This window comes from Lepeophtheirus salmonis, chromosome 8 (genome assembly GCF_016086655.4).
Source record: "Lepeophtheirus salmonis chromosome 8, UVic_Lsal_1.4, whole genome shotgun sequence".
NCBI classification, from domain to species: Eukaryota; Metazoa; Arthropoda; class Copepoda; order Siphonostomatoida; family Caligidae; genus Lepeophtheirus; species Lepeophtheirus salmonis.
The window spans coordinates 4,049,311-4,075,838 of NC_052138.2; the positions used below are offsets into that span (position 1 = coordinate 4,049,311).

General features: G+C 31.3%; 1 protein-coding gene and 10 pseudogenes across 1 annotated transcript; 9 read left to right on the forward strand and 2 right to left on the reverse strand.

The window, feature by feature from the left end:
• Positions 1-547: 547 nt before the first annotated feature.
• On the reverse strand, positions 548-3,735 carry LOC121122558 (formin-binding protein 1-like). Its single transcript, XM_040717585.2, has 2 exons — positions 3,084-3,735; positions 548-2,481 (listed from the first exon to the last, which is right to left on the reverse strand). Exons 1-2 carry the CDS (start codon positions 3,324-3,326, stop codon positions 1,006-1,008), a joined length of 1,719 nt encoding a protein of 572 aa, XP_040573519.1. The 5' UTR covers positions 3,327-3,735; the 3' UTR covers positions 548-1,005.
• A 9,769-nt stretch (positions 3,736-13,504) lies between these two features.
• On the reverse strand, positions 13,505-13,726 carry LOC121123807 (small nucleolar RNA U3; annotated as a pseudogene).
• Positions 13,727-17,122: 3,396 nt separating this feature from the next.
• LOC121123805 (small nucleolar RNA U3) lies at positions 17,123-17,344 on the forward strand (annotated as a pseudogene).
• Positions 17,345-18,238: 894 nt separating this feature from the next.
• LOC121123804 (small nucleolar RNA U3) lies at positions 18,239-18,460 on the forward strand (annotated as a pseudogene).
• Positions 18,461-19,351: 891 nt separating this feature from the next.
• On the forward strand, positions 19,352-19,573 carry LOC121123803 (small nucleolar RNA U3; annotated as a pseudogene).
• Positions 19,574-20,469: 896 nt separating this feature from the next.
• Positions 20,470-20,691, forward strand: LOC121123802 (small nucleolar RNA U3; annotated as a pseudogene).
• An 895-nt stretch (positions 20,692-21,586) lies between these two features.
• LOC121123801 (small nucleolar RNA U3) lies at positions 21,587-21,808 on the forward strand (annotated as a pseudogene).
• An 893-nt stretch (positions 21,809-22,701) lies between these two features.
• Positions 22,702-22,923, forward strand: LOC121123800 (small nucleolar RNA U3; annotated as a pseudogene).
• An 895-nt stretch (positions 22,924-23,818) lies between these two features.
• Positions 23,819-24,040, forward strand: LOC121123799 (small nucleolar RNA U3; annotated as a pseudogene).
• An 891-nt stretch (positions 24,041-24,931) lies between these two features.
• Positions 24,932-25,153, forward strand: LOC121123798 (small nucleolar RNA U3; annotated as a pseudogene).
• Positions 25,154-26,049: 896 nt separating this feature from the next.
• LOC121123797 (small nucleolar RNA U3) lies at positions 26,050-26,271 on the forward strand (annotated as a pseudogene).
• The last annotated feature ends 257 nt before the right edge of the window (positions 26,272-26,528 follow it).

Genomic DNA, 26,528 nt, shown 5'->3' on the forward strand with positions numbered 1-26,528 from the left:
TGAAGCTAAACATTAGTTATTATTTTAATACAAAATTGTTTTAATGTTGATAACCACATAAATGTATGACGCATGGGAAAAAGGAAATCATGTAGGCCTAATTACAAGCAGCATTGCAAGAAACGCAGATATTTCCTTATTTAAATATCCACAAATTAAGTATTTTTCCACCTACTTATTCTATGCGAGTCAAATCAAATATTATTTTGATTAATTTCCGGTTAAACCGCAGTTAAATCATTATAAATATATTTTCGTTTTCTATTTTTTTAAATGGTTCTCTCTAACCTATCATTTTCCTTTGATTAGTCAAGTAAAAAAAAATGACAAAGAACTGCAATGACTGTGTTTTACTAGACAACAACAGGAAGTGAGTGTTGTTCTGATACACAAACACTACATATTTTATATATAAATACATAATTTAATAAAAAGTATTTGACACAAGTCTAGCTATATGCATGTATTATCAGACAATTACATAATTATTATTTCCCTTTCCTAGATAGTTTTTTTTTTCCCAAAAATAAATGCTGATTAATTAGTATTTAATTTATATATCTATATATTTTATGTATCCTTAATAGATATGTTGAAAAAATAAATTATCTAATTAAATAAAATTTTCTATTTTTATTAGAAATATTTTCTAGTGATTTTCTTTCGAGTTAATCAATCACGGGTTACAAGGCGGCAAACATTTTTTAAAAGAATTGGGTCATCGTTTGCTTATTTTTTGAATAGTTATAAAATGAGTTATCATAGAAGGGGTATAATTAAAATAAAATATTAAATAGTTCATAAATGTTTTTCCATATATCTTCGTAAATTTTTGAGTACCATACAATAAAAAAATGCCTTCAAAGAGGAGTTGCAAAGCCACTAAAGTATTTCTTTCTTTTGAGACCCTTTCTCTCAGAGGAAGAAGGGATCATGATGGAATCCGGTTAAAGGAAGGCAATACGAATCACAGATCAGAAAATTGGGGTTGAAGAAAATGTAGTATTAAATCCTGCTCTCATTTGGCGCAGGATAGCATATTTTGAGAAAGGAAGTTGGAACGTATCCTTCTCCCGAATCGTTAAAGAACTTAAGACTAAGACGTTTGACACGCGTCCATCCAGAATGATCAAAGTCCTCTTCTAGGATTTGGAATCTCTCTCCATCTGCCATGGGAATGATATTTTCTGTTACATCGTCACCGTCATAAGCGTACATGGCAGAGCAAATAAGAACCTCGGCTGTGGAAGAGTCGAGGATCATTGGAGGGGGAGGAGGTGGGGGTGGTAGAGGGGACAGCCCCCCGCCATTGTTGCGGTTATTGTTATTGTCATTCCATGACTCGTACTCTTCTTCAGGAACAGAATGATCCGGGCTTGTGTTCATATTTCCATTCGTTGTATTTGTATTAATGGAATTTGACCCAATGCTCAAATTACTGGATTTGAGACTACCCGAGCTTTGACTACCACGATGATCTCTTTGTAAAAACATGGGCGAATTGGAAGATGATATAGGAGATCGATTCTTTAGTAATTCTAATCGATCCTCCACACTTGTTAATTCTGCATGGAGATTGGATACTTCCACCTCCAGAGTGTTTTTCTGAGACAATAGCTTAGTTTTCTCCACATTAAACTTGTCTTTGTCCTTTTTAGATCCAAAGGATGGGTTTTTCTCATAGGAAGTGATCATTAGATTGATGCTACTAAGAGTTTTATTTACAGTGGCGAGTTCCTTCTCTTTCTCGTCGAGAATGTGTTCCAGCTCCCTTTTACGGGGGTACAAATTTAAGTTGGTTGCTTTTTCCACGGGGTCTTTAGTAAGCATTTCATAAGGATTAGACATATCATCCATCTTGAAGTCTCCAGGAGGTATGTCACCGGATTTAAATTTCTCAATGTCGATCTCCGTATCGTCTTGAGGGCTTACTTTTTCCAGTGCTTTAATTATACTCTCATGACATTTTCCAATGATGGGAAGTATGTCTTTTTCTTTATGAATATAAGATGATATTGCCTCGACTAGTATCGCTATTTGATCCTTCTCTAATCCTTGAAGAGTATCCAGGACTTCAGGAAGGAGTCTGCTGTAGTATTCTCTCTGAAAATCGTTTGTCTCTAAAAGAGAACTAGCGTAATGTCCCTTGTGTACGTCACAATTTTGAGAACGTGAATTCATCATATTTTTGAGCTTCTCCATTTCCTTTGGAGATACATTTCCATCCAAATCCCCTTGACGATAGGCCTCAGTACTTTTCTCTGAATCCTCATATGCCTTGCGAAATTCGTTTCGACAAGATTCGAAGGAACTATACGTGCGTTTTAAATCTGACTCAATACGATTAAATTCTTTAAGATTCTTCTTCCGTTTCTCTTTGAGTTTTTTGATCTGTTCTTTCATTTTTTTGCAGTTATCAATAGAACAATGCTCTGCAATGATTTCATGCTGTCCAGCAATGTAGCCAACCTCTTGAAGCATCTGAAAAAAAAAAGCAAAAACTATTATTCATGTCAAACCCTCGACAAATAAATTTAAAAAAATAGAATAACAGACAGACATGGATCAATAAACAGGCATCAAATGTGAAATATTTGCACTTGAAAGAAAGAAGCAACTCAATGGTTGTAAAACATTTGCAAATAACATTTATATATAATATTTTTTAGCGATGAGTCATGTTTGGAAATAAAGGGCTTTTCCAAACAGTCATTTGTGTACTTTAAATTTTATATATAAAAAGGATACGTAAATCCTCTGTGAAATGTTGTTAATTTTTGGGTAGAGTGATTACGCCTTAGGGCTATTCACACATTTCCTATAATATCATATCATATTAATAAATATACCTATGCTAAAACTACACAGGTACAATATATATTTTGTACAATGGATTGAGTTTCCCCTTTTGTTATCAGCAAACTCCTGATTTTTACTCATATAATATTCATTCAATAAATTCTCAAACACTTTTTCCCAACTTTTAATTGGATATTTGAATATATACAAATTGAAGAACAAAGAGACAAATAAAAGTACTACACAAGGGCCAATAGGAAGCAGGTGTTTTTGAGTGAACTTACTTCTTTATAACCCGTAATATAAGAATACTCCTCATTTGGCCTCGTAAACTTCTTTCCATTCCCACCAGACTCCTTGGGATGGAATTTATCCACTAATTTCCTTAGTTTGTGAGCATATTCCTTCTCAATTTTTCCTCTTTCATTAATAAAGTTGGACACAGAGTTCTCTAAAAAGTCGATTCCGCCTTCAGAGTGTCGATAGAGGACCTTATAACGATCCCAAAGCTCGGTTCCCCAACTCATTTTGAAGAAGATCGATTGAACTATTCACCGATTATAAAAACTTGGCTAAATTGTATTGATTATGAATCACCACCAATCATATCATCCACAAGTCGAGATGCTCTGCTTCGCATCCCTTCAATAAAAACACAACACGGCTCACGCAATTAATACAAGTTCACTCCGACCGGAAACTTATTAAACTAAAGGAGTTTGAAATTTTTTGAACATGCAAGAAAATATCTTACGCGTCCGCTACCTTAAAGGAAGGGCCCCGCGTGTGGAGTGCACGCATTAACCGCACGCGCTTATATGGGATGGGCAGTACTCAGCAGTAGACTAGTATTGTAGTATTCCCTTATAAAAATATTGACTTTGTATATTTATTTATATGAATACTTCTTCAATATTATAGACAATCTAAGTGACTAAATAAAGGAATGGATTTGTAGTAGTAATAGTATGACGTCATCTTGCAACAATCATTCTATATTATTTGATCATATATTTACCATATCAATGTTACAGGGGTGTCGGCAGGGAGTGGGCTAGAGGGGCTGTAGCCCCCCACCAAATTAAGAATTTTTGCTTTAAATTGAAAATTTAATACTTGTTCTTTTAATTATTATGTTAATTATATGTTTTTTTTCCAAAAACTTAAAAAAAATGAAATTTAGTTTTTCAAATTTGTTTCCAAAAAAAATTTAAGTAAAGTTAAAGTATTGAAATTTTTTTCCATATAATTTAATTCTTTGTGAATAGCTGTGGATTTTGAATTTATTTTCCAAAAATTTAGTTTTTTGAGAATAGCTATGAATTTTGAATATTTTTTTTTAAAACTTATATTCTTTGATATTTAGTTTTTGAACTTTCTTTCCAAAAAAATTAATTATTTGTGAAGAGCTGTAGATTTTTTTTTTTCTCCAAAAACCTTTATATTTGGAATTTAATCTTTGAAATTGTTTGGCAACATATTTGGATTCTTAAATTTTTTCCCAAAAAATGATTTTTTTTGAGAATAAGTATGGATTTTCGAAATTTTTGAAAAAAAAATTTTATTTGAAATTTAATTTTTGAAATATTTTTTCCAAAAAATTAAATCTTTTTTTTTTTTTTTTAATTCCAAAAAACATGCCCCACCCAAAAATATATATATGTATTAACTTGCAGGGGCCTCTGTGTTATAGTTTTAGATTGTAAAGGCTCGATCTTGCTTGGGCTTATCATTAAATTCATCAAAGTTTTTCCCTATTTTCAATAATAATTATTAATCAACAATATATTATATAATATTTGATCATTCAAGGAGCATTAAATGAAAGTTGAAACACAGCTGTAATATTATTAAGGATCACTAAATTAATTCAACTGCTCTTTGCTTCAATTGTTCGTGTTATACAATACTTTGTTTACAAGTTGCAACTTGCATTAGGTCTCTGTACAAGTTGCAATTTTTGTTTATGTCTATTATTTTGATTATTATTAATTGATGGTATCATTTCATTATTTATGATATATAAATATAATTTACAAGTAATGGATGGAGGTGTATAAAATATGTCCTAGAAAGTGGAAACAGTTTTTTCCATTTAGCAATCTGAAAAGAATTTTTTCATTTTCCAAAGCTTTGTCCATTATTATTTAATTATTCAAGACAGAATATCGAAGTATAAGGTAGTAGCTAGTGATGTAAATCGTGTTTAATTTTTTAGCTCGCCTGTTTTTTTGGAATTGGTAATCTAAAAAAATAAATTTTCTTTTATTTAGCTGTTGTCACTATTATTTATCTCCTGAGTAGTGAACTTTTTTTCCTACTACATTCAATACCTTCATATGTGTTAAATAAAAGACGGAGAGTAAGTAACTTTGAGGATTTGTTGCTGAGTTATAATTATAAGTCCTTATTGACTCAGAGTAGAATTGATGCTCAACATCGGAGTAATTCTTGTTAATGTCCTTATTTATTTATTTCTCTTTTCCTTCCTTGTCACAGCTGATGGTAGTTGATCCAATAGAAGGCCATGACAGCTAGTGTTGGGTGGGTCCACTATCGGTCTGAGTCGATCACGTGATCCAAAATCCAAAAAATGAACCTATAATAAAAGCTTAGTCACCTGACTCGGTCCTGCATTGGTCTGCAGATTTTAAAATTATATAACTGGCCCGCAGAAAATAGGAATGTCCTATTTGGAAATAGCAACAAAATGAATTATCATAGTTTATCTGTATATTTTTATAAAGATATGCGACGTCACATGTTGTTGTTTTTTAGTGGTACAGACCGCGGTCTTTCAACTCAATCAGTTTAGACCAATGGATAGTTGCTCCAACAGTACAGACCGACCCAACACTAATGGCAGTTAAGATTTTCTTCCTTAAGCCATTCTTAAAATATGACGTTATTAATAACCTTAGGGAGGACATTTCGGCGGGCATGTACAGCCATGGACACACCATCAAAATAGAAACCTCTGGTTCCCCACTATAGAATACTATTATACATAATAATTTTGAAAAACAAGCCTATATTTGGAAGTTCCGAGTCATGTGAAAAGGTTTTTAACGTATTTGACAAGCCAAGCCAAAGTTTTTGAAGATTTTTACACGCTCTTCATAAGCCAATCCAAGCCAATGCATAGGCTTGTTCACTACAATAATTATAAGCATTCTAAATTATTTTGCAACGACGTTGAACATATAAGTTATTTGTTTGCCTCTGTTTGTTTGTCACAGGATTACGGGAAAGGTTACGGATTGATATCAATCAAACTTAGTGCAAAAGATGGTCACAGTAAGAGGCTATTAAATTTTGAGACGTAAAGTGTTAATTAAAAATGCATAATCACCTATAACTCGAGAACTTATTGGGCTACAAAGCTCAAATTGGTGTCATTATTTAGGTTTAATAAAGATGCCTGATATAGCAAAAAATTGAATATTGGTAAAATAACCATAGGCAGACTTTTTCACTCTACCGAGTGCCCATTCTAATTTAAAATGTTTTCTCTAATTTTATGTTTGCAACTGGTACAAACTGGTCTCAATTTGTAAATGATATAAAAATTAAATCAAAAGCATTATTATCATTAACTTATATCAATTTTTATAGTAGTATTGTTTCTAAATTCAATTTGACCTATATATGATTAATGTTATTACATTACAACTAGAACTTGAAGGAGAAATTTTTTATGTAAGAATAATGTTTTACAACGTTAAAGTAAATGTGAGGTTGCGCAAATTATTTTTTAAATCTTCCGTTAATTTAGGTATGTTTAATTTATAAATTAATAATGAAATATATTTGTATCGGTTCTTCCTTCCTTTGAGACTTATCATTGGTCTTATTCAATGAGTTCTATAAATATCTTGAGTGACTGCCAAACCTCATTGGTTGATTTAATATCATTTTAAGGGAAAAATAAAATGGCCGATTCTTAGTCAATATGTAGAATTTAGTTCATTCTTCAATACATCATGGTCTTTCCTATTCTTATAAGTTTTTTTAGAAATAATTAACTTGTTAAAGTATTTCATTTTTATATGTATGACTCTATTTCGTCGTATTAAAGGAGTTATTCGAAAATCCCTTTCCCTTAATTTATAATAACATCATGTACATACACTTTCAAAAATCTATTCCGCAATTAATCATATAAATTAATCTAATAAAATTCATTGTTTTATCTATATTGTGTCATGGGATAATTACATGCCATTCATAGGTCTAAACAATTAGTTTAAGATTATATTTTAATTAAAAATGTTAATATTTTAGTATTAAAATTTTGATGATTTCCTAGATACATTTATAATTGTACTATAAATATGCTCTATTAGCATATTTTTGCATTTATTAATTTGCAATTCTAAATAAATGTTTTATTTGAAACCATAAAGATTTCTTCCTCTTTTATTAGATTAAAATAAAATAAAAAAAGATGTCCTATTGGGCGTAATCACCTTCATAAGCATGACACCCTTCGAATGAGACAACACAAATTAATATTTTTACTCGTACAACGGGGGAAGGATTGAGTTGTGAACCAAAAAACACAACGGCATATCTTATATAACTTTGTTGTTGAGTCGCTATTAAAAAGGGCCCTCACTCTCCAGATCAAAATCCTCGAACGGAAGGGCCAACGGGAAAAAACCTTTAGAAAATGAACAAAAAATTAAATATGGAGCTCACTTCATTCACTTGCAATGTGTAGTAGGGTAGGCCCACTAAAAAATTATTTGAATTAAATTTGAGTCTATTAAGAAACCTCTCTAAAAAGAGCAGTCTGAAGAAAAAGTCTTCAGAAGCACACCCTCCATTCATGGGAAAGGGATTCAAAGAGCTTGACCACTTTTTAACAACTGTCGATGTTTAAGAATGGGATATAAGAATTTATTTTTATCATTTCATTTTTTTTAATTTATTATTTTTTTTTTACTTGTTACTTTATAATATTTAAGTTCATTATATTAGAATGGATATTTAAGAAGTCCTATTTGTAAGGAAATTAGATTTATATACATATATTGCTATATATTTAGCTCCAACCAAGTACTACTACTAATCAAAACACTTACTCTTAAAGTGGATCACGATGCAAGTTTGATGAATGATATGTTAGTACATTTCATTTTACCCGATTTAATTTAGCTTTCATATTCAGAAAAAAGTCATATAAAGTGTCGAGTTTTAACTTTTATTTTCTAGTTGCGAGTTTATCATTGTGAGATCATTTCAAGTCACAAGTCTATAAAATATGGACTCAATTGCATGTAAAGTTGCAAGTCCATATCTCTGCCTGTTAGTATGCAATATCACATGCTTCAATCGCGTCAGATCATCTCCACTGTTGTTCGCCCCCTCTGTATGGAGTACCTATATTTCAATTGAAAATGAAGAAAAAGACAAAGAGAAAATAATAATAATAAGGGATGTTTAACGTCTATTTAAAGTCGTGCCGACTTGTCTGCAGGTGTACATTGCTAGTATCGTAACAAAACTAAATAAGATTTTCAACGATAATTATACCGAAAAGATTACGAAATGTATGATACATTTGCTCAAAACAAAGTTTATATCACATGAAAATTATGCCACAGAGTAATTTGAACTTTTTACCAAAAATTCGACTTCCCTAAGTACTTATATTTTATATCCTGGTAGGTTTTGACTCCATAGAGGGTGCCCTTGTGGCTATTATTGTACATCAAACAGTCCTTATATCATAAATATTCTGAAAGCAGCTCACATCATCTGGAGTCCATAAAAACATTCTCAATAAAGATTTCGTCGATTTATATTACTCTTAATGTCTCTATGGCTCCATGTCAGCACAAAAACCCCAATTTTTTATAAGAACTATGTAGCTTAAAACATTAGTGAGTAGGAGTTTAACACGGATATGTCTTGTACAAACTATATATCTACATAAATAACTAGGAAGTGATTTATTCACATTTGGTATCAATCTTCATTGTTCATTTTATACCTATTATAAAAGATAACTTTATTATTAGTATTTTAAGTCTCTAATTCCATCCATATATGATTTTACAACAAGGCTTAATCCAACCATCTACGACTCCAAAAATAAACTCATAAAACCTTATATTCTAGTTACTTCAAACGAGAGCACATCCGTTTTAAAATATTCTCCTTCTTGATTTCTAAATTTGCAAATACTACAAATGTGCAATACAAGAATAACTAATAGGTGAAGTAAAAAGTTCTGAGCGTTTCTCCCCTTCATTTTGACAATAAAATTAACATAGTTAGGATTGTCCGATTTACATAAATAATCGCCGTTTTTTGGGCAACTTAACTACATTTGGAAGGGAATTTCATGATTCCACGATTGAAAATGTCCTCCTCCCTATTGGTAAAATACTTAACCAGCTCGTCTTCACAAGCCTCTATTGAAGCCAGCTTTGTACCATCAAGAAAATTTTGCAAATGTTTGAAAAGGTGATAAACACTTAGTACTATACGGCGGGTGCGATAGAACCTCCCATCCAAGATTCTGACGTGTCGTTAAAGATGTGTGTGGCCTGGTGTTGTCTTGATAGAATACAACACCCTTTCTATTGGCCAGTTATGCCTGCTTCTGTTCAATCACCTGCTTCAATCTGGTCAGTAGTTGAAAATATAAGTGCGAATTGAGTTTTTCCCTGATGGGAGGAGCTCATAGTGGGTGATTCTTTTCCAATCCCACCAAATACAAAGGATAACTTTCTAGACTATTCATCCGGGCTTGAGGATCGTTTGAGCCGCTTCAACGTGCTTTGACAACGATATTTTTGGATGTTGTTCTCGTATGTGACCCATTTTTCGTAATGATCGAAATTAATCAAATGATATGTAAGTTACAAGACAAATTACTCATGGTCTCTTGAAATTCATAAATAAATACTAATAGACCATTTTCATGTGACGTCAAAACTGTTCATGTCGGTCATTTTGGGGGCCTAAACAAACAAGTTTCATAATAATGAAGCCCTTTTTCTTATATTGATATTAAAGAAAGTAGTGTACAGTTTGATGTCAAAATGGTACCAACATATAAAAGGACTTCAAACTTACCCTCTATCAAAAATCTATCCCTCTATTGCATAGTTTAATTATACATCTGACCCTAATATGTATAATAAAATGGCTTATTACATCGTTATCCATTCTTATTTCCATATTGTAGATACAAATTAACTATATTACTTTGGAAAGAAACGTATAATTTTCTCTAACTATCTTACTTTTCTCAATCCAAAAATATATATCTATTTAAATACAAATTTAGACATTTCATAGGGATGCTCAGTACATATTACTTTGATGATATTCAAATATCACTGTTTATCACCGGCATAAAGTATTATCCAATGCAAAAGTTAAGGTTTTTCAATTAGGATTTATAGGAAATTTGTACGTTTGATGCTGTAAAATATCAATTTCGAGCCCTTAAGATGGCGTCTCCTTCAATTACACTGATTACTTCAGAACTTTCAAAATAATGGAAGAATGCTATAAAGATTAGTGGTACTCAATGTTAATAGAAAAACAAGAATATACACTAACGCTTGTCTGACTGATATTTGACTTCCCCCACACTTTTTAATAATGACGTCGAAGAGTGTATACTGCTAATTATATAATTTCTAGTAATATATGCTGTTAATATACCATAGTTATACTCTATGACGTTAAAAATGTATGTCTTGTCCAACAGTAGGTACGTTACATCAAATTTAAAATTCTGGCAAGACTGATTATATGATGGTAAAACTTTGTATTTCTATTGCCCTTGGTGGTACTCACAAATGATGGCTGGTTTTATTACTTTTTTAATGATCTAGTGGTAACCATTTTATTATTTTCAATATTAAAATATAGGAGTAAAATTTAAACAAAAGTTTTTATGAGGACAATTATTTAACAAAATCATCTGAAAATAGTGATCTGCACCCTTTTATTTAATGTTTGAGCCCTCATCTTTAATAACTCCCTCAAGACGAGGCTTAAATCCATTGCAAACCTTGACCATGTAGTTATTCTCGAGTTTGGTCCACTCCTTCTTGATGGAAGTCTCTAGAGACTGGTCACTCTTTGAGGATTAGCACACACTCTCTCCTCCAGACGGACCTAGACAGAGTAGTACAAGGGTTTTGCTTCTAGAGAGGAGAGCAGCCACATGTCGAGGTACCAAAAGTCCGGAAAGCTGTCTCTCAGGAAGGCCTGGGTCTTATTGGTGAGCACTCCCGGAGTGAAAACAAACTTTTATCTAAGTATCTGCATTGAGCCGCTTCTTTTTTTCCACAAAAATAGGAGAGCAGACTTTGTCTATACGGGCCACAATGCCCAAGACCATTGTGGCGGTGAATAAGTCCTTGGCACGATAAACAGTGGCAAGGCTTCACCTGCAATCCTTGGATATTGCCATGGGGGAAATGCCGCGTAAGAGAAGCTTCAGAATTTTCCTCCTTGGTTGATCATTTCTACTCGTTCTCGTTTGTTTGGACTTAATTGAGTCGAGACTCTACATAAGGAATCTTGAGTAACAAAATCTATCTTTCACCAAGTTTGAAAACAATCGACGAATCAAATTCCGATTTAATAAAATTTAAATTAAATGTCAACACTGGATATGTATTTTTCTGTTTTAACCCTGTCACTACCTTTGATTGTCATTCCTTGATTAAGACTATACTATTTTGAAACCTTCGATGTAAATGCAGGATGAAGATTAATTTTCATAAAGAATTGGAATATGCTAAATCTCAAAATTCTGACGTTATAGACAAAAAAGGAGTTCATCAGCTGCTCAAACTAAGCTACAAATTTTTATAAAACTTTTTGGCAGAAATATCGTGTTCACCCATATTATGATGTCATTTATGAATTCAGAGAATACGTTTATATCTATACAGTAACGCCGTTATGGGACGGGAAAGTGGGAGATGTCTCTCCCAGATTTTATACGGCTTAACTGTATTTGATGTACACAATTAACGTGTGTGTTTCGGACAATCACGTCTACCAACTGACATCGTATTAAAGGCTTCAAAAAAGAAAAAGTATACGAGGGGGTCTAAAAAGTTTCCGACTTCAACATATAGATGGCAGCACTCGTAAATAAAAGCTAGTTACATCAATTTAGCATCTGTTGGCAATTACTCATAATAGTTTCAGCCATTTGTGAACCGCAGTTATTATGTAACAGTCCTTTGAGTCAGTTAAAATAAGGGTTTTTGTAAATTCTACAAAATCGAGTATCGAGCTGTTTTTGATAGAGTAGTAACCTTTAAATAGATTCAAAGAATAGAAGACATATAAAGGCTTATTAAAATTTGACGTGTCTAAGTCAATTCAACAATTATTTTACAGAAAGAATCGCGGAGGACTATTTGGACGGGATATATAGATGGAAGCATCCCTGGGAGTAGTTTGCAGAGTTACAAGGGGAATATATTTTAAAAATAAAAATTCTGAAAAAATGTATCGTATCTGTGTTAAGTCGGAAACTTTTCAGACCACACATATATGTAATTATATTTGTTGCTTTAAGATAACAGTTTGGAATCAAGCTTCCATATCACATGTAGAAGCTTGAAGATTAACTGAAACAAGTGTATCCGCTAGTTCAAATTAAAAGGCTTCTAATTTGTTTTGTTTTTATATTAATATTTTGTCTTTGAAAGTCAGATATGTATATATTTATCGAGGAAGCAAAGTGCTTAATTTCTTACTTTTATATTTTTTGTTAAATGTTGGAATTTGAAGTGTACACATTCAACGTTGATGTTTAATTAGTTTTAATCGATTCATTTGGTAGCTTTTATCATTTGAATACATAGTTTCTATATATTTACAAAGAATATTAAATGTAAAAGTTTGTAAAAAAAAAGATCTAATTGAGATTGATTACCTTTATTAGCACTTGAATAAATGTTTTATTATATGTGCTCATTTTAATTTAAGTTTTTATTAAATAATAACTGTAGTACATGGCATTGCCTGGAGTAATTAGGTGCTATCTAAAAAGACCAATTTTTCTTTAAAATATAGAAGCTCACTCCCCAAGAAATCCTTAGTATATCATGAAAAGAACCCCTCATAACTACTCAATACAATAATACTTATATCAATTCATATCAAGTGTCCCCACCTAAAGAATAATAAGAAGATAAAAAAACAAATACCTTTATTTTCGATAAAATTAGCAGAAGATGTAGTGATCACATATCCAAATCTGAAAGATAATTAATCGTGAGGTTTCCGAGAATTCCAAATTATAATATAAATTCAGGTCAAATTTTACCATACAACATAAATATTTACTGTACATGGAAGCCAACTTAAGTCGAAATTGCAATGCATCAAAATATATATATGACAAAACTTGGATCGGAGGAAGATTGATAATTTGTCTACGTGCGTGCATGTCAATGACGTATGGTTAAGAATTCATTGCTGAATTGTCTTTATTTTGTTTGTGAAATATCAAGTTAGAGTCTACTTCAAATTATGACGTTGGAAATATATTTAATTAAAGTCTTTCTATCTAATGTGGATGAGACTTGACTTTGGTTTGATACGGACCCGTCGAATAATTTAAAAAAAAGAGAGATAAGTTTTTGAATGATAGGCACAACAATGCTGTCTAGCTTTACTTTAGTGCTTGCTATATTAATTAGTTAAAATAACCACTCGGAATGAGTCCAACTCCTATGGCCCACTTCATTAAGGAAGTAAGCCAAGCAATCATCAATGGGAAGAGAATTTCCTAAATAAGGAAGCTCTCTATCCAACTTTCATGCTAAGAGTCAGTCTCTATATCTCATCATCATGGTTGTAAAGACTTTTGATTTCTAAATGAGAAACCAATCAAACATACTACAGAAATGATCCTGTGAAGTATGATCTTAATTGGATAACTGCACCCTGAAGTAACTTTATCCTCTTTTTCCGCTCTATTCACCTTTGAATATTTGAGAAATCTCAAGAAAACTTATGCTAACTCCATCTGTCGTCAAAGAGGTCATGTTATTACATTTGATTCAGGTAATATTGAAATCCTGTTTTGAATATCAAAGGTTGCGTGCTAATAATTTCAAATCTTTGCGTGATACAACGGTTTTTTTTTAAAATAATGAGTCGATAATTGTTTTATCCCATATCGATATTATGTTTTTTTAAATATTTGTAAGTTTATCTGTTTTAATTAATTTAATTATTGTTATGTCATATTAACTTTCTGTGTTAGCAAGGTGATTTTTAATCGCGATATTCTGATATTTTGATTGTTATAGGTACGCTATTTGAATTAAGTCGTTGAATGCCAAAACTGGCAGAAAAATTGAGTTTCTGTTATGTATTTAATATCTCCTTACATGTTTTTATCTTCTTGTAAATTCGTCTATGTATTATAAGTACTGTGTTTGACGTGTTATAAATAGTATCGTCTTTTGTAAATATATTAGAGTATAATTAGAATACACATGAGCATATAAACAGTGTTACATTATTCCTCCACCTGAATTCTTCTCCTCATTTCTCTCGGTCATCCTGGATCTCTCCTATTATAAATAAGTTTGTGTCTCTCCCTCGTCAAGACGCAACAGTTTCCATTTTCTGAATGCGAGATTATTGTAGAAAATAATTATCCTCTTGGTTTATATGAAATAAGCCATTTCCATGCTGTTATTATAAAAATATTGTCAGAATATTAAAGAATAATTAAGTCGGACCTATTTTTCAGACGTTTTGACGTCATCAATATAAAAAACATTCCATCGAAATTGTGATGTCATACCATAGGGAAGTGTGTTCTTATATTACATTTTTTAATTATAATTTAAAAATTTTATTACTAACTGTATTTTATATAAAACAAAAGAATATATTTATTAATTTATAACCTCTTATTTAATGAAAGGTTGCGTTGGAGTACAAACGACAACAGATCAACAGATTCTGGCCCTGAATATAGGATTTAGCATCTACCTTTATAAACATACAATTCAAAGAACAAGTGACGTCATTTTATGAAGAGGCATAAGAAGACAATTCGATTTTCGGCTTAGAAAAAGTGCAATGAGTAATATTTACTCAGTTCTTATCCAACAAATATAAGTCAATTTGGTGTCAACAAAGTTTTACACTCAATATACATCGCAGAAACCTACTTAAAGTTCTTGATTAATTTTATTTTTTATTTTTTATAACCCACCTACATAACAGAGTGCGTCAACAAATACTGCAGTGTGATTTACCCCTTATTTAAAGTTATTTATTATTCAATTTAATGTGACAAGAGTTTATTGTATAATTCAAATAGAACAATTTTCTTAAAAACAACTTTCATATTACGATCCAGAGCGACGATGGTGGTTCAAAGAAAAAGGAGATCCGACTTGCTAGTCACCCATGTCAAGGTGGCAGATATTGTCAGGATTGTTGGCTGTTGAATTTTTAACTTTACTTGGTATTGTCGAAGTAATTCGGAGAGAGCGTTACTATTCTGTTCAGACCATGGGGAGATCACATTCAACATCATTTGAAAATGTAGCTTAAGATTTTATGACTTCTTTTATCAAATAAGCTGCGCCATCGATAGTGAAAACCTTTAGTCTCTTGCCACAGAAATATGGGTCAAAAACGTTGTTAAGACTTTTGACTTCAATTGTTCTATTGTCAGCCTTCTCAACATCTTCCAATATTATTAAATAGGAGCAACATAACCATGACTATATAGAGGACCAATCAATACTGCAGTCATTGATCGTAGTTTTGTCTAAGACAAGAAGATTATCATTTCCTAGAAGTTCTTTCTTAATCTTTGACAACACTACTTTACTTGGAGATTCCATTTACTTGTAATGGCGTAGAGAGAAGGAATGGCACTAATAGTATACAGTTTCATAATTTTTACAAGATTTGGATGACTATCAAAAGGAGTGAGACATTGTAGGATACATGTATTTCCTTCATATCTAACATAAAATTAGAAGCAACAGTACTTGGTTCAATTAACCTTTTTGAATAAACTTCATGTTATTATTGTCAATACGGGTTTTCTTATGCCGTTGAAATTTGAATATTCTAAAGGCTTGGATCGCAAAACCACAAAAGGTCACGTGGCAAAAACTGGAAGGCTTGCAACAGATTTCATTTAATGTTAAAAAATATACTTTTATATTTATTTGTTCATATTACATGCATAATATTATATTTCAAACATGTTAGAATTCTAAGAAAAGTAACTAATATCAGAATTATAGGTCCAATCAAGGGTAATAGAAATATGCGTTTCTATTAACCATGGGTCCAATTAATTTTAGAATAAATACACTTAAAAAAATTAAACTACCTAAAATATTCGCATAATATTTTATACAAATGGAAATGTGAATAAATTTTATCCTACATTAAGGAAGACAAGTTATAAAATGAACATTTAACAAGTGTTTATTTTCAAATTCGAAAAATTTCTATTTAATTTATAATCAAATTTTTTGTAATATTCGTGACAAATATCCATATAAACACTAGAGCTGTCTTTTTTTGGGTCTTGATGACGATAGAATTGTTTTTAGACGTCTTACATGACATTGAATATAATTCTTGGGAATAAGAATTTTTAATTTGGAAGCTAATATAATTTCAAAATTTAGAGGACGTGGTAGTTTAATATTGTAATATCAAGGATACATATCTTCAAATTTTCCCTTTCTTTATTGAGAGCATTTCACTTTTATGACAAAAAAGATCAAGGACTGGATTGTTTCTCACAAATTTGAACATTTTGCAAGTCATTCAAATTTGATAAAAATTGAGTAAGATATTGGATTAATTTTGTAACCATTCTTGGATATGTAATATTGGTTGGGAAGTTATGATTACGATAAAAAGTCCTAGTGGGACTAATACTAGAGTATAGGATCAACTCCAAGTAAAGGACAGAGTAGGATTTGTGTTGACCTTAGTGACAATTAGTGACATAACAATAATTAAATTAATTAAAACAGATACACTTACAAATATTTAAAAAAAAAAACATAAAATCGATATTGGATAAAACAATTATCGACTCATTATTTTAAAAAAACACGTTGTATCACGCAAAGATTCGAAATTATTATCACGCAACTTTTGATATTCAAAACAGGATTACAATATTACCTGAATAAAAAATGTAATAACATGACCTCTTTGACGACAGATGGAGTTAGCATAAGTTTTCTTGAGATTTCTCAAATATTCAAAGGTGAATAGAGCGGAAAAAGAGGATAAAGTTACTTCAGGGTGCAGTTATCCAATTAAGATCATACTTCACAGGATCATTTCTGTAGTATGTTTGATTGGTTTCTCATTTAGAAATCAAAAGTCTTTACAACCATGATGATGAGATATAGAGACTGACTCTTAGCATGAAAGTTGGATAGAGAGCTTCCTTATTTAGGAAATTCTCTTCCCATTGATGATTGCTTGGCTTACTTCCTTAATGAAGTGGGCCATAGGAGTTGGACTCATTCCGAGTGGTTATTTTAACTAATTAATATAGCAAGCACTAAAGTAAAGCTAGACAGCATTGTTGTGCCTATCATTCAAAAACTTATCTCTCTTTTTTTTAAATTATTCGACGGGTCCGTATCAAACCAAAGTCAAGTCTCATCCACATTAGATAGAAAGACTTTAATTAAATATATTTCCAACGTCATAATTTGAAGTAGACTCTAACTTGATATTTCACAAACAAAAACAGGACAAATTACCAAAGAATTCTTGATATTACTCCATCAAATGGCTCGAAAGAATATGTATGCATTGAATACTACTTGATGTTAATGTGAAACACTGATATTTCAATTTACTCAAAGTAGGCTTTTGGATTTTTTTGGATCAATTAGGGACGTGAAAAGTAGGTAATATTACAGAAAAAGATCTTATTCTTTCCATAGAAATTGTCTATTTTTTCAGGTTGAATATTTAAATCAGATTGGATCACAGATGTAATCACATATTTTATTTTTTATACAATTTAAATTCAGATATATAATAAAGTTAGGCAATATAGACATATACCTTATTATTTTCATGCTCCCATTTTTGACATATAATCATTCACTATTTCACTTTAATTTTTTAGTCTAAAGGTGGTTTAAACATTGTCGAACTTGTTTAGTTCCCCAAAAATGGCTGTCTGTAGTTGTTAGTTTCGTCTAAATGTTTTGATCTTCAGAACCACTTCCTGGCTACAAGCTACAACCTTGTACATATTTAGTTTCTTTTAAACAAAAAAAAATGTTTATCAGACTCTTGACCTCTTTGACGACAGATGGAGTTAGCATAAGTTTTCTTGAGATTTCTCAAATATTCAAAGGTGAATAGAGCGGAAAAAGAGGATAAAGTTACTTCAGGGTGCAGTTATCCAATTAAGATCATACTTCACAGGATCATTTCTGTAGTATGTTTGATTGGTTTCTCATTTAGAAATCAAAAGTCTTTACAACCATGATGATGAGATATAGAGACTGACTCTTAGCATGAAAGTTGGATAGAGAGCTTCCTTATTTAGGAAATTCTCTTCCCATTGATGATTGCTTGGCTTACTTCCTTAATGAAGTGGGCCATAGGAGTTGGACTCATTCCGAGTGGTTATTTTAACTAATTAATATAGCAAGCACTAAAGTAAAGCTAGACAGCATTGTTGTGCCTATCATTCAAAAACTTATCTCTCTTTTTTTTTAAATTATTCGACGGGTCCGTATCAAACCAAAGTCAAGTCTCATCCACATTAGATAGAAAGACTTTAATTAAATATATTTCCAACGTCATAATTTGAAGTAGACTCTAACTTGATATTTCACAAACAAAAACAGGACAAATTACCAAAGAATTCTTGATATTACTCCATCAAATGGCTCGAAAGAATATGTATGCATTGAATACTACTTGATGTTAATGTGAAACACTGATATTTCAATTTACTCAAAGTAGGCTTTTGGATTTTTTGGATCAATTAGGGACGTGAAAAGTAGGTAATATTACAGAAAAAGATCTTATTCTTTCCATAGAAATTGTCTATTTTTTCAGGTTGAATATTTAAATCAGATTGGATCACAGATGTAATCACATATTTTATTTTTATACAATTTAAATTCAGATATATAATAAAGTTAGGCAATATAGACATATACCTTATTATTTTCATGCTCCCATTTTTGACATATAATCATTCACTATTTCACTTTAATTTTTTAGTCTAAAGGTGGTTTAAACATTGTCGAACTTGTTTAGTTCCCCAAAAATGGCTGTCTGTAGTTGTTAGTTTCGTCTAAATGTTTTGATCTTCAGAACCACTTCCTGGCTACAAGCTACAACCTTGTACATATTTAGTTTCTTTAAAAAAAAAAAATGTTTATCAGACTCTTGACCTCTTTGACGACAGATGGAGTTAGCATAAGTTTTCTTGAGATTTCTCAAATATTCAAAGGTGAATAGAGCGGAAAAAGAGGATAAAGTTACTTCAGGGTGCAGTTATCCAATTAAGATCATACTTCACAGGATCATTTCTGTAGTATGTTTGATTGGTTTCTCATTTAGAAATCAAAAGTCTTTACAACCATGATGATGAGATATAGAGACTGACTCTTAGCATGAAAGTTGGATAGAGAGCTTCCTTATTTAGGAAATTCTCTTCCCATTGATGATTGCTTGGCTTACTTCCTTAATGAAGTGGGCCATAGGAGTTGGACTCATTCCGAGTGGTTATTTTAACTAATTAATATAGCAAGCACTAAAGTAAAGCTAGACAGCATTGTTGTGCCTATCATTCAAAAACTTATCTCTCTTTTTTTTTTTTAATTATTCGACGGGTCCGTATCAAACCAAAGTCAAGTCTCATCCACATTAGATAGAAAGACTTTAATTAAATATATTTCCAACGTCATAATTTGAAGTAGACTCTAACTTGATATTTCACAAACAAAAACAGGACAAATTACCAAAGAATTCTTGATATTACTCCATCAAATGGCTCGAAAGAATATGTATGCATTGAATACTACTTGATGTTAATGTGAAACACTGATATTTCAATTTACTCAAAGTAGGCTTTTGGATTTTTTGGATCAATTAGGGACGTGAAAAGTAGGTAATATTACAGAAAAAGATCTTATTCTTTCCATAGAAATTGTCTATTTTTTCAGGTTGAATATTTAAATCAGATTGGATCACAGATGTAATCACATATTTTATTTTTTATACAATTTAAATTCAGATATATAATAAAGTTAGGCAATATAGACATATACCTTATTATTTTCATGCTCCCATTTTTGACATATAATCATTCACTATTTCACTTTAATTTTTTAGTCTAAAGGTGGTTTAAACATTGTCGAACTTGTTTAGTTCCCCAAAAATGGCTGTCTGTAGTTGTTAGTTTCGTCTAAATGTTTTGATCTTCAGAACCACTTCCTGGCTACAAGCTACAACCTTGTACATATTTAGTTTCTTTTAAACAAAAAAAAATGTTTATCAGACTCTTGACCTCTTTGACGACAGATGGAGTTAGCATAAGTTTTCTTGAGATTTCTCAAATATTCAAAGGTGAATAGAGCGGAAAAAGAGGATAAAGTTACTTCAGGGTGCAGTTATCCAATTAAGATCATACTTCACAGGATCATTTCTGTAGTATGTTTGATTGGTTTCTCATTTAGAAATCAAAAGTCTTTACAACCATGATGATGAGATATAGAGACTGACTCTTAGCATGAAAGTTGGATAGAGAGCTTCCTTATTTAGGAAATTCTCTTCCCATTGATGATTGCTTGGCTTACTTCCTTAATGAAGTGGGCCATAGGAGTTGGACTCATTCCGAGTGGTTATTTTAACTAATTAATATAGCAAGCACTAAAGTAAAGCTAGACAGCATTGTTGTGCCTATCATTCAAAAACTTATCTCTCTTTTTTTTAAATTATTCGACGGGTCCGTATCAAACCAAAGTCAAGTCTCATCCACATTAGATAGAAAGACTTTAATTAAATATATTTCCAACGTCATAATTTGAAGTAGACTCTAACTTGATATTTCACAAACAAAAAAACAGGACAAATTACCAAAGAATTCTTGATATTACTCCATCAAATGGCTCGAAAGAATATGTATGCATTGAATACTACTTGATGTTAATGTGAAACACTGATATTTCAATTTACTCAAAGTAGGCTTTTGGATTTTTTTTGGATCAATTAGGGACGTGAAAAGTAGGTAATATTACAGAAAAAGATCTTATTCTTTCCATAGAAATTGTCTATTTTTTCAGGTTGAATATTTAAATCAGATTGGATCACAGATGTAATCACATATTTTATTTTTTATACAATTTAAATTCAGATATATAATAAAGTTAGGCAATATAGACATATACCTTATTATTTTCATGCTCCCATTTTTGACATATAATCATTCACTATTTCACTTTAATTTTTTAGTCTAAAGGTGGTTTAAACATTGTCGAACTTGTTTAGTTCCCCAAAAATGGCTGTCTGTAGTTGTTAGTTTCGTCTAAATGTTTTGATCTTCAGAACCACTTCCTGGCTACAAGCTACAACCTTGTACATATTTAGTTTCTTTAAAAAAAAAAAATGTTTATCAGACTCTTGACCTCTTTGACGACAGATGGAGTTAGCATAAGTTTTCTTGAGATTTCTCAAATATTCAAAGGTGAATAGAGCGGAAAAAGAGGATAAAGTTACTTCAGGGTGCAGTTATCCAATTAAGATCATACTTCACAGGATCATTTCTGTAGTATGTTTGATTGGTTTCTCATTTAGAAATCAAAAGTCTTTACAACCATGATGATGAGATATAGAGACTGACTCTTAGCATGAAAGTTGGATAGAGAGCTTCCTTATTTAGGAAATTCTCTTCCCATTGATGATTGCTTGGCTTACTTCCTTAATGAAGTGGGCCATAGGAGTTGGACTCATTCCGAGTGGTTATTTTAACTAATTAATATAGCAAGCACTAAAGTAAAGCTAGACAGCATTGTTGTGCCTATCATTCAAAAACTTATCTTTTTTTTTTTTAATTATTCGACGGGTCCGTATCAAACCAAAGTCAAGTCTCATCCACATTAGATAGAAAGACTTTAATTAAATATATTTCCAACGTCATAATTTGAAGTAGACTCTAACTTGATATTTCACAAACAAAAACAGGACAAATTACCAAAGAATTCTTGATATTACTCCATCAAATGGCTCGAAAGAATATGTATGCATTGAATACTACTTGATGTTAATGTGAAACACTGATATTTCAATTTACTCAAAGTAGGCTTTTGGATTTTTTTGGATCAATTAGGGACGTGAAAAGTAGGTAATATTACAGAAAAAGATCTTATTCTTTCCATAGAAATTGTCTATTTTTTCAGGTTGAATATTTAAATCAGATTGGATCACAGATGTAATCACATATTTTATTTTTATACAATTTAAATTCAGATATATAATAAAGTTAGGCAATATAGACATATACCTTATTATTTTCATGCTCCCATTTTTGACATATAATCATTCACTATTTCACTTTAATTTTTTAGTCTAAAGGTGGTTTAAACATTGTCGAACTTGTTTAGTTCCCCAAAAATGGCTGTCTGTAGTTGTTAGTTTCGTCTAAATGTTTTGATCTTCAGAACCACTTCCTGGCTACAAGCTACAACCTTGTACATATTTAGTTTCTTTAAAATAAAAAAAAAATGTTTATCAGACTCTTGACCTCTTTGACGACAGATGGAGTTAGCATAAGTTTTCTTGAGATTTCTCAAATATTCAAAGGTGAATAGAGCGGAAAAAGAGGATAAAGTTACTTCAGGGTGCAGTTATCCAATTAAGATCATACTTCACAGGATCATTTCTGTAGTATGTTTGATTGGTTTCTCATTTAGAAATCAAAAGTCTTTACAACCATGATGATGAGATATAGAGACTGACTCTTAGCATGAAAGTTGGATAGAGAGCTTCCTTATTTAGGAAATTCTCTTCCCATTGATGATTGCTTGGCTTACTTCCTTAATGAAGTGGGCCATAGGAGTTGGACTCATTCCGAGTGGTTATTTTAACTAATTAATATAGCAAGCACTAAAGTAAAGCTAGACAGCATTGTTGTGCCTATCATTCAAAAACTTATCTCTCTTTTTTTTTTAAATTATTCGACGGGTCCGTATCAAACCAAAGTCAAGTCTCATCCACATTAGATAGAAAGACTTTAATTAAATATATTTCCAACGTCATAATTTGAAGTAGACTCTAACTTGATATTTCACAAACAAAAACAGGACAAATTACAAAGAATTCTTGATATTACTCCATCAAATGGCTCGAAAGAATATGTATGCATTGAATACTACTTGATGTTAATGTGAAACACTGATATTTCAATTTACTCAAAGTAGGCTTTTGGATTTTTTTTGGATCAATTAGGGACGTGAAAAGTAGGTAATATTACAGAAAAAGATCTTATTCTTTCCATAGAAATTGTCTATTTTTTCAGGTTGAATATTTAAATCAGATTGGATCACAGATGTAATCACATATTTTATTTTTTATACAATTTAAATTCAGATATATAATAAAGTTAGGCAATATAGACATATACCTTATTATTTTCATGCTCCCATTTTTGACATATAATCATTCACTATTTCACTTTAATTTTTTAGTCTAAAGGTGGTTTAAACATTGTCGAACTTGTTTAGTTCCCCAAAAATGGCTGTCTGTAGTTGTTAGTTTCGTCTAAATGTTTTGATCTTCAGAACCGCTTCCTGGCTACAAGCTACAACCTTGTACATATTTAGTTTCTTTAAAATAAAAAAAATGTTTATCAGACTCTTGACCTCTTTGACGACAGATGGAGTTAGCATAAGTTTTCTTGAGATTTCTCAAATATTCAAAGGTGAATAGAGCGGAAAAAGAGGATAAAGTTACTTCAGGGTGCAGTTATCCAATTAAGATCATACTTCACAGGATCATTTCTGTAGTATGTTTGATTGGTTTCTCATTTAGAAATCAAAAGTCTTTACAACCATGATGATGAGATATAGAGACTGACTCTTAGCATGAAAGTTGGATAGAGAGCTTCCTTATTTAGGAAATTCTCTTCCCATTGATGATTGCTTGGCTTACTTCCTTAATGAAGTGGGCCATAGGAGTTGGACTCATTCCGAGTGGTTATTTTAACTAATTAATATAGCAAGCACTAAAGTAAAGCTAGACAGCATTGTTGTGCCTATCATTCAAAAACTTATCTCTCTTTTTTTTAAATTATTCGACGGGTCCGTATCAAACCAAAGTCAAGTCTCATCCACATTAGATAGAAAGACTTTAATTAAATATATTTCCAACGTCATAATTTGAAGTAGACTCTAACTTGATATTTCACAAACAAAAACAGGACAAATTACCAAAGAATTCTTGATATTACTCCATCAAATGGCTCGAAAGAATATGTATGCATTGAATACTACTTGATGTTAATGTGAAACACTGATATTTCAATTTACTCAAAGTAGGCTTTTGGATTTTTTGGATCAATTAGGGACGTGAAAAGTAGGTAATATTACAGAAAAAGATCTTATTCTTTCCATAGAAATTGTCTATTTTTTCAGGTTGAATATTTAAATCAGATTGGATCACAGATGTAATCACATATTTTATTTTTATACAATTTAAATTCAGATATATAATAAAGTTAGGCAATATAGACATATACCTTATTATTTTCATGCTCCCATTTTTGACATATAATCATTCACTATTTCACTTTAATTTTTTAGTCTAAGGTGGTTTAAACATTGTCGAACTTGTTTAGTTCCCCAAAAATGGCTGTCTGTAGTTGTTAGTTTCGTCTAAATGTTTTGATCTTCAGAACCACTTCCTGGCTACAAGCTACAACCTTGTACATATTTAGTTTCTTTAAAATAAAAAAAAATGTTTATCAGACTCTTGACCTCTTTGACGACAGATGGAGTTAGCATAAGTTTTCTTGAGATTTCTCAAATATTCAAAGGTGAATAGAGCGGAAAAAGAGGATAAAGTTACTTCAGGGTGCAGTTATCCAATTAAGATCATACTTCACAGGATCATTTCTGTAGTATGTTTGATTGGTTTCTCATTTAGAAATCAAAAGTCTTTACAACCATGATGATGAGATATAGAGACTGACTCTTAGCATGAAAGTTGGATAGAGAGCTTCCTTATTTAGGAAATTCTCTTCCCATTGATGATTGCTTGGCTTACTTCCTTAATGAAGTGGGCCATAGGAGTTGGACTCATTCCGAGTGGTTATTTTAACTAATTAATATAGCAAGCACTAAAGTAAAGCTAGACAGCATTGTTGTGCCTATCATTCAAAAACTTATCTCTCTTTTTTTTTTTTAAATTATTCGACGGGTCCGTATCAAACCAAAGTCAAGTCTCATCCACATTAGATAGAAAGACTTTAATTAAATATATTTCCAACGTCATAATTTGAAGTAGACTCTAACTTGATATTTCACAAACAAAAACAGGACAAATTACCAAAGAATTCTTGATATTACTCCATCAAATGGCTCGAAAGAATATGTATGCATTGAATACTACTTGATGTTAATGTGAAACACTGATATTTCAATTTACTCAAAGTAGGCTTTTGGATTTTTTGGATCAATTAGGGACGTGAAAAGTAGGTAATATTACAGAAAAAGATCTTATTCTTTCCATAGAAATTGTCTATTTTTTCAGGTTGAATATTTAAATCAGATTGGATCACAGATGTAATCACATATTTTATTTTTTATACAATTTAAATTCAGATATATAATAAAGTTAGGCAATATAGACATATACCTTATTATTTTCATGCTCCCATTTTTGACATATAATCATTCACTATTTCACTTTAATTTTTTAGTCTAAAGGTGGTTTAAACATTGTCGAACTTGTTTAGTTCCCCAAAAATGGCTGTCTGTAGTTGTTAGTTTCGTCTAAATGTTTTGATCTTCAGAACCACTTCCTGGCTACAAGCTACAACCTTGTACATATTTAGTTTCTTTAAAATAAAAAAAATGTTTATCAGACTCTTGACCTCTTTGACGACAGATGGAGTTAGCATAAGTTTTCTTGAGATTTCTCAAATATTCAAAGGTGAATAGAGCGGAAAAAGAGGATAAAGTTACTTCAGGGTGCAGTTATCCAATTAAGATCATACTTCACAGGATCATTTCTGTAGTATGTTTGATTGGTTTCTCATTTAGAAATCAAAAGTCTTTACAACCATGATGATGAGATATAGAGACTGACTCTTAGCATGAAAGTTGGATAGAGAGCTTCCTTATTTAGGAAATTCTCTTCCCATTGATGATTGCTTGGCTTACTTCCTTAATGAAGTGGGCCATAGGAGTTGGACTCATTCCGAGTGGTTATTTTAACTAATTAATATAGCAAGCACTAAAGTAAAGCTAGACAGCATTGTTGTGCCTATCATTCAAAAACTTATCTCTCTTTTTTTTTTAAATTATTCGACGGGTCCGTATCAAACCAAAGTCAAGTCTCATCCACATTAGATAGAAAGACTTTAATTAAATATATTTCCAACGTCATAATTTGAAGTAGACTCTAACTTGATATTTCACAAACAAAAACAGGACAAATTACCAAAGAATTCTTGATATTACTCC